Genomic DNA, 8690 nt, shown 5'->3' with positions numbered 1-8690 from the left:
ACTTAGGCTACTCAGTGCGAAAGACTCGCACGTCGGTTGTCAAAGGATTCATCGAGTTCGATGCGGCGGTGCGAGCTACTATAGGTTTGCGCCCTTGGCATCAGTTTTTTTGGCCGCTGCAGGTTTATTTCGGAACAGTCAACAATGCATGTTGTTGTGTCGTATCCGTTGTCAATGAATGACTTGGGCATACTGTTTCGGATTATTGATCGCGGTAGCCAAGTTACGACTTTTTCCATAATGGTGCACAGCACCGACAGTACATGCCTGAAAATGTTGCAGACACTCCCTACTGATATTTAAAATATTCTAGCCAAGTGCCCATAGAAAAGGCCAAGGCGCAGTCGCATTAGAGTGAGCAGCAGCTGATCTTCATATGGGAGCACAGTGAAGAGCTTCCTCGACTCTACTTTCACTGCTGTGACCAGATATTGGAAGTGTGTTTTACCCAGCCTGTATAAAAGACACAGTCGTCTTCTTCTAACGTTGCAGCAGATAGCTGCTGTTTATTTGACAATGTGCCTAGACCACGTTGGCAGTAACTATGTTCATTGTTCTGGTCCTCCCACTGAGTTGAAGCAGTTCTCACTTCAGGAGATTGCTCCTGCATAGAAAGAAAGTTGCAAGAGTTACTAGTGCATGAAATAACAAAACAATGCACCAATACATTGGTTGCAGTCTCGTGATTATCCAAAACTACACATGCACGTTTGCCAGAAATAGTCCTGAAGTACTTTCGAAACATCTGCATCCCACTAGGCCAGCAGGCATAAGTTCAAGCACAAAAGTCATCAGCATGCCACATCTGCCGGAACCCTTTTACCTCCTCCCTGACTGGTAATAAGAAACTCGTTGGCCATAAACAAATCTCTTCTTATTGCAAAGAAAAAGGGGCAGTAAGTTGCTAGGTCTGCATGTTGGTGTGGATAGTAAACCTAAGCAGAGCTGCATTCCCCGACTACAGCTTGTGAGCTACACATATTTTTGAATCAACTTTTGAGTTTTTTCTGAGCCCTAAGTAACACCTTAGAGGCTGAACCATAGGAGTGCACATTTTAAATGCATTCCAGTAATAAAATGGCTCCTCCATTTCAAACTAGCGCCTTGAATTCTTCAGCTGTGCAGCAGCTATTTGTGGCCGCTTGGACTTCCATCAGCATGAACTTATGTTTGCTTTCATAGTGGACCCAACCCGTGGCAACCATGACAATTCGACAATAGACCACTCCTTAAGTTTCTCTACGCGTGCCAAAGGTTCTCTTCATAAAATTGGTAGCAAAATTGTTTCTGCTGAGGTGTAAAGAACTGTGGCGCACATTGGGGACTGGCACTTCACATCATCAGAACATGATGGAGGATTGTGGAAAATGCGCTCACTAAAAAGCTTACGATATGATCTCCAGCAATACCTTTAGTCATACGAGTTCAAAAATCATTGCCTCCACATCACGCCACATTTAGCGCACTAAAAGGTAATCTCCATGAACCGAGATCATCCTGATTTTTTTTCTTAAACCAATAAAACTGCTTGGCCCAAATATTACTTGGCAACCACCCTTTCATAAGTTTACATTTTGAATTATTTTCTTCTCTTGCATATGAATTTTAATTATGAAATGAAGCTCTTAATCTCTCTCAATTTCTTTGTGAGCACAATGCACCTGTCATGGTGAGTTGCTAGTGCCTTACATGAGACTTAACTGCGGTGTGTTGTTAGTGCGAATACGCTTCTACATGCTCAGCTCTTTAGCACTGGGAAAACGTACTGGCGCTGGCAACCTGTATTTTGTCAATGATACATATTTGTGCATGTCAGAGCTTGTGCATAATGAATGCAACCATTTTCCATCAGCTTTGATGAAAGCTTTGTACCATGGAGGGCACATATGCATGTTGCCACTTGCCATGGCAGGTGCTGCTTCATCTGGGATACCGTCATCAGCCATTTCTGGTGCTGCCTGAATAATAAAAAACAATGTGCATCGAGTATTGCTGGCAGTGTGATACTTGTCCTAGAGTGCGCGCTTGTCATTATGCGTGCTGCTATCATCTTCAAGGCACAGACTAGTTCTACACAGGCTGAGGCACCAATCATCAGCATCTTACGAGACGCACTGTTATTGGATTTTGGGGAGGGCGCGTTCTGGGTGTAACTGTCTGCCCTTAGCCATGACATTAACAATCAGAGAGGAGCACACAGCTGGAGGCAGGCGGGCACTTACCACGGCAGGTGTCAATTCATCCTCCGTCATCTCCTCGGCCGTTTCAGCAGCTGCCTGCATTATGGAAAAATGTTGTGCATTCAGTGTGAGCAGCAGTGTTATGTGCAGTAGCACCCAGTATGCTTTCTGATATGCAAGATGACCTTGGAGCTTTTTCCCCAAACATTTGAAGACCGGTATGGGAAGAGAACTTATTTACCTAGCCGCAAATCTTTACATTTTAGCGCGACCTTACAAGTGTTGTCTACTAAACATATACAAAAGCACACAGAGAATGTTTCCTACATTCAAGTCAGTGCGAAAGCACACATTTTTTTCTTTGTAGGAGATTACAGAGTGAACAATGTCGCGGGACGGAGAGCTCACGGAAGACAGACAACGAACAATTTTGCTCGGGATTTGTACCCATTGGATTAGGGCTTACGCACTAAAGTCCTTGTTACCTCCATATCATAAATTGAAGCACAAGTGCTGAATATGTCACGGCACGTGCATTCTGAGCGCAGCCAACTAAAACAACAGATTGCAGATGATAGGAGTGCACTTGCCATAGTAGGTATTAGTACTTGGTCTAGAATTGCCTCCTCGGCCATGTCGGGCACTACCTGCATCGAAGAAAAATGCATGTCAACTGTTGATCATAGTACTAAGCACATTCGCTGGTTAGAACTAATGTGGAACTTAGTGCTAACATAGGCACCTGGGAAAGCACTTACCACGGCAGTTGCCACTTCATCTGATTTTGGCTCCTCGACCATGTCATCGGGTGCCTGTATCAATTCATATTAAAGTGCAGTTACCAATGTGTGGTTTTAATTCATTTATAAAATGAAAAATGTGTTGCAGCATGCATATTTGTCGCCGCTAGTTTCTATTATGCAAGCCAAATCCATTTTCTGGCACAGAATTCAACCCTTGACCAAATGCAAGACATATTTTACAGTGTTTCGCTTCACACTGACTACTTTTTATCTAATATGCACTAAGATAGGTTAGAGATGGGTATTAGCAGTTTAATGCATCATAGTGTTGGGACCCAATGTCTGATTTAGCGCCAGCAGAAAAGAGTTACAGCACTTCAGATTTTTATTATTATTTTATCGGTATGAGCATTGCATATTGATGACCAGTGGCCTTTTGGTCAGAATTATGCTCATAATGTTACTATCTAGCACCAGCTCAACCATTTATGCAGTTCTGTGGTGAAACTGGCCTTTACACCTAACCTAGATGTCAATGCACTGTCAGTCAGGCAACCCACATTTTACTCTAGATGCATTGAAAGCTGGAACGTGTACTGTTGGGTGGATGAACAGGGCCGAACAAAATACCAATACACTAAGGTGTGCAAGTTACATGCATACATACAAGGCAGCAAAAATAAAAAAGGGTATTCACCTAATGCTATGTGTGCACTTACCCAGAAACACCTCTGCCTATGAGGCAGTGACATATCGGTATGTGTTGCGATGATGCACAAAGTCGGCCACCATGCAGTTATGAAGTGAAACTAGCCCTTGCTCCAAACTACACAATGGTGTTGTATTTCAAAGTTTCTATTCTGAACAAAGTCTGAATTTATTAGCAGTTCAGATATGCCCGCATGAGTATGAACTTCTCTCTCAGCTTGTATCATATAAAGCATTTAATGACGCTGCCTTTTGGCACCTTAAGCATTAGATGCTGACTGCGGAAGGAAACATTAGGGTGACCGCGTCCTGCCTTAGTGAATATACTGACGCAAGCTGTACTATCGCAGACAAATTTTTGTGGGACTTGAGTTCTTGGAATGAATGAATGAATGAATGAATATTGAATGAATGAATATTGAATGAAGGTGTTAAAGCCCTAAATGCCCCTTCCTCCGGTAGCAATATCGGGCGACTAGGCAGCGAGGTGAAGCTACAATAAACGTTTTTCCAAAAACTCTCATCCCGCAAACTTTTGTCCTCGACAGTACAGATAGTTCCTACTTGATATGCCTGCGCAACTTTCTACAAAAGAAAAAATGTTTAGAAGAGCTTTCATTTGCATTACTTTAGACCTAACAATGATTCCAAACGTCTCACAAGGGCATGATTTAATGACTTAGGAGGGTGTAGCTGCGAGCAATCAATGATGCCATGACATGCACACAAATGTGCTCCAGAATGTGAAAGTTGTGGACATTAAGTGGTATGCAAGGTTTTCACTTACCAAGCAAGCCTCGTACTCCTCAAGTGGTGTATCAGTATCCTTATCATCAGACATGGACTGCACAAAAATAACAATTTTACCATTTAGTGCTTTCCTCGTAACCTGTGACATTTACATAGCCACATTCACCATGAATGCAGAAGCATCATTAAAAATGTCAATTTCACCCTAGATGGATAACTATGTGTCATTGCAGCTGGAGGAAAGAACTTGTCTGAAAGAAGCACCCTCTGGTAAGTTAACTACGCCGAAACATAATACCAGCACAGTGTAGTATGTAAATTATGCTCCCACGTACAGGAGAGGAAGAGAACATTTTTCAGGGCATTTATTTAATGCTGCATGTGCACTTATAAACTCTTCTGCCCATGAGGTAGAGGCCTTTCAATGGTACTTGTCTGGCTATGAAACAGTGCAAAAAAAAAAAAAACGGCAGGTAATTTCCGGAGCACATGAAAAAATAAAGTAACGTGCGTCTGGTTTCGGCGATTCGCGATGTCGCTCAACCGCGCAAGCTCCAAAGCCTAAACGAGCATGCCATTCTCTCTTTTGATTATTTCGTTGCGCCTGCACTGTAACAGTCAGAAGATAATAAACTTACTAAATCTGGGCACGCTTGCACGCCGACGTCAGTTATCTGTCCAGCATCGCTGCACAACCCCGTCTTGGCGCCAGTCGATCTCCGCATCTACAAAGAGGCACGGGCTGTCACACTTTCAAAATGTACGTGAAATATGGACGTGAAACATCACAGCGTACCTTCTTCGGTTGCGGTGTGTACGTCTGTCTGACTAGGCGGCGGCGTCCAACAACCACCTGAAAAAAAGATGCTGGTAAATCGTCGTAGCAGAAGCATGTGCGCTCATCTGGGTCGCGAGCGAAAGACGACGGAAGCTTACTTTCTTCTCGTAGCCCATATCCAGCATGGGGACAGCGTTTTCCTCCGTCTTCTTTCCTCCGACGAAGTGTCGCGAGCACACACGAGGCTTCTGTCGCGTCAAAGTTCTTCCTGTTGACGGCAGCGATCCACTGCTGCCGCAGTGCAGGCGACGTGGGGAAGCGATGCAAAGTAAACATATCGCATCGACACTCCTCTCGCGGAACGCTGTGCTGTGGGCACACGATGATGCCTAGAATGTTTCTTTTGCGCTGGTTGTTGGTGCAGCCGTAGACAGCGCAGTTCCGGCCAGATGATTTTCGATTAGAGTACGACATAGTAGAAGCACGCCGCTTCGAAAACCACACACAGGGCCGTGGAACCGCTAGGCGAGTCGGTGATGTCACAGCTCGGAGAGAGGTGGCAACTATGGTAGGATACCCTCAACACCAGGGACGCCAGCGCAGGCGCGCTGGTTCAAGGGTAGGCCGTGAAAAGGTGTATAGAGAACCAATGTCGTTGAGGAATATGAACTGAGCAAGGAATGCAATGTGCAACTTATGGTTGTGGGTCTGCTATACTGAGTGAATACAAGGAAAAAAGAAATGTAAATGTGCATGGTACAGTGCAAGATCAAATAACAAATGCTGAGATTTTACTTTGACAAAGCAGGCATGGCTGACAGAAGACATGGATGGCTTTAAATCCACAGGTCCAAAGGGAGTGAAATGAATTGTGTTGTGTTGTGTATTATGGCACATAGGCAGCTAAGGCTATCATGCGCCAAGTACAAGGTATAGAATTGCTTTTCTACAGAATGTTTTGGAGTATAAAAAAGAGGCGATGGTGCAGATGACTTAAAAAGATTGTACTGCCTAGTAATAAAAGGGAAGAAATTTGGAAATGGCTAATGGTAAAAGCCTTAAAGATGGTCAGGCAGCCTAAGCGGCTTTCCTTGGCTAGCAAGGATCCTGAGGCTCCCAACCAATCAAATAAACAGCCTCAGCCTACTTCTCAAGAATGAGAAAGTGGCTGAGGTGTATCATGTATAAAAGTGATCCAGTGGTTAAAAAAAAATTACAGCTTTTCAAGTATGCCTGCTGCTTTTAAAAAGCTAAAAATGGAAGGTATGTTAACAATGGCATTATCAGCTAAAAGCAATGTAGGGTGGAAAGGAATGCATTCATGATAAAATTGAGTGAAGTACTTTTTTCTTAGTTTTTCTAGTTTTATACATGAGAATAAAATGTGGTTAACCATAAGTTCATCTCCGCATTCTTCGCAAACAGGTTTATCTTGTTTTGTTAGCAGGAAGTTGTGCGTAAGGTGCGTGTGGCCTATTCTGAGACGGCATAAAATCACTTCTTTAAAGCGTTCTTGGTGCACATATGACTTAAATTCACCTAAAATTGGCTTTACTAAGTGTAGTTTATTATTCACTTCGCTGTTCCAAGCCGATTGCCATTTTTTCCTTAACTTCCTGAGCACATGAATGTCTGAGCACATGAGCATGTGCCTCTCAGTGCGGTTACCAACATGTATTCCCTAAGGCAAGGCTCAGTTTCAAGATTAATAGTAACTAAGATTAGAGTAGCCAAATTACATGAGAAAAATACGATAGAAAAAACAAAATATGAATGTTGCTTTTCATTACAAAGTTAGAGGCTCACGAAAAGACCTAATGAAAAATGAGAACACCACAGCGAGCCATCAGTAGAAAACTTGTAGCTATATTGTTAAGACAGTGGAGTTTGCAAGGAACAGAAGTTCATGATACCCTAGCTACAATGAAGAAACGAACACGGGCAAGATGTGCAATTTGAAGGGAATCTAACCAACGGTCCCTTAAGCGTGTTTCACATGCAAGCGAACCTCTCACGAATTCCGCCGCCGCGGCGAATACACCCTCTCTCTCAAGCGGCGCAGAAAGCTCCAGCGGCTGGAGCGGCAAGGTTCGGGCAAGTTGGAAATTTCCGCGGCGGCGACGCGGCAGCACCGCATCTCAACCAATGATGCCCGGCGTTGTCACGTGACCAGTAGAGGCCTCGTGCAAGAAAGCATGCTCGTAGACCAGTGTTTGTGTGCTGCACGTGTAACCGAGAACAAGCAACGCGAGCTCTTCAATGAACTGCTAATTGCAGAGGTTTCAAACCGGCTACTACTGTGGGATGTGAAAGATAACTTTTGGAACCGGGCTTGCAATGAAGTCCTTTGGGAAGTTAGAGACGCCGTGCAAAAGAACTACGGCACTGGTAAGCAAAAACACGAGTTGTGAAGAACTCTTTGATTGTTATTTTTTTTATTCTGCAGTTTCTTGAAGTGCATGACGCTGCGTGTGCATTGTCGTAACAAATTTTTCTCGCCACTCCAGTTAGGCGGCGGAGCTTGTCGGAAACTCGGGTTTTTGTCGCCGCGCAGACCGCACTTGTGCGATTGCAATGAACCGCACACGAGCGCTCTTCGTCGCGCTTCTCCAGGACGCATTTTCTATGTGTATTTGAGACGAATAAGCATACAAGTGTGTATTGTACTGGGCCACGCACATGTTACTGTAGGCTCCTCAGAATTTAATTTTTTTTTCCAGTGTGCATTGATGTTCTGTGCAGTCGAGTTGTACCAGTATTGTTTGCTTAACGTAGCCATCAGAAAAAAGCTGGCATTCGTTTGTAGCCTTTTAGTCAGTCGTGAAATGTAATTTAATGCACTGCCTGCCCGTTATTATATGCAACTCTATGGCGCGTTTGTAAACGGGAGTCGGCCCTTTCGAGTTCGCACAGGTGTGGACTTATTTTAGTGGTGTGCGCACAGGCTGCAATATCTGCATGTTCATGCATGATTTTGACACTTTAATGTGCACTCATAATTCTTTATTTCTTATCTTGATGAACATCACGCTGCATGCTGCTCCCCATTTCAGTGACAAAGGAAGAGGTAATGAATCGGTGGAAAAGTCTGAAAGACACTTTCAGGAAAAAGATAAAAGATGAAGCCGACAATAAGAGGAGTGGGGCAGCAGTTGGCATCAAATCTTCATGGCCATACATGCAGCAGATGAAGTTCCTCAGGGACACCGCTGAAACAAGACAGTAAGCAACGAGTAGTATAAATGTGAAAACGATTTAACAGTTTGCGTACATTCCACCCAGGAGCTTCTGCAACCTGGCGCCAACCGATTTGTCGGTTGGCAGCGCAGAGCTGCACATGGCCAGCCCTGTGGCTAACGAAAAGGAGCCAGAGGTGCCTCTGGACGAGCTTGAGGTGATATTTCAAGGGCCAGGCTGTACAGGGGGCAGTGAAGCTGGGCTGCCTCCAGCGCCAACCTCAAGCACAAGTGCTGTTCCCTCAAGGGGAATAAAACGGCAGAAAAAGCGGCAAGCGCTTCAGGATACAGAGCG

At 44.3% G+C, this 8690-nt stretch overlaps 1 protein-coding gene across 1 annotated transcript; it reads right to left on the bottom strand.

Annotated features, from left to right (window-relative positions):
* Positions 1 to 412: 412 nt before the first annotated feature.
* On the bottom strand, positions 413 to 5487 carry LOC144133942 (uncharacterized). The gene is made up of 8 exons (XM_077666990.1): positions 5318 to 5487; positions 5178 to 5234; positions 5020 to 5106; positions 4419 to 4475; positions 2939 to 2992; positions 2767 to 2827; positions 2223 to 2272; positions 413 to 604 (listed from the first exon to the last, which is right to left on the bottom strand). Exons 1-8 carry the CDS (start codon positions 5342 to 5344, stop codon positions 413 to 415), a joined length of 585 nt encoding a protein of 194 aa, XP_077523116.1. The 5' UTR covers positions 5345 to 5487.
* Between the last annotated feature and the right edge of the window lie 3203 nt (positions 5488 to 8690).

Source organism: Amblyomma americanum, chromosome 5, assembly GCF_052857255.1.
Source record: "Amblyomma americanum isolate KBUSLIRL-KWMA chromosome 5, ASM5285725v1, whole genome shotgun sequence".
NCBI lineage: Eukaryota > Metazoa > Arthropoda > Arachnida > Ixodida > Ixodidae > Amblyomma > Amblyomma americanum.
Note: the sequence above shows the minus strand (reverse complement) of the source record. Positions and strands in the feature narration are given on the sequence as shown.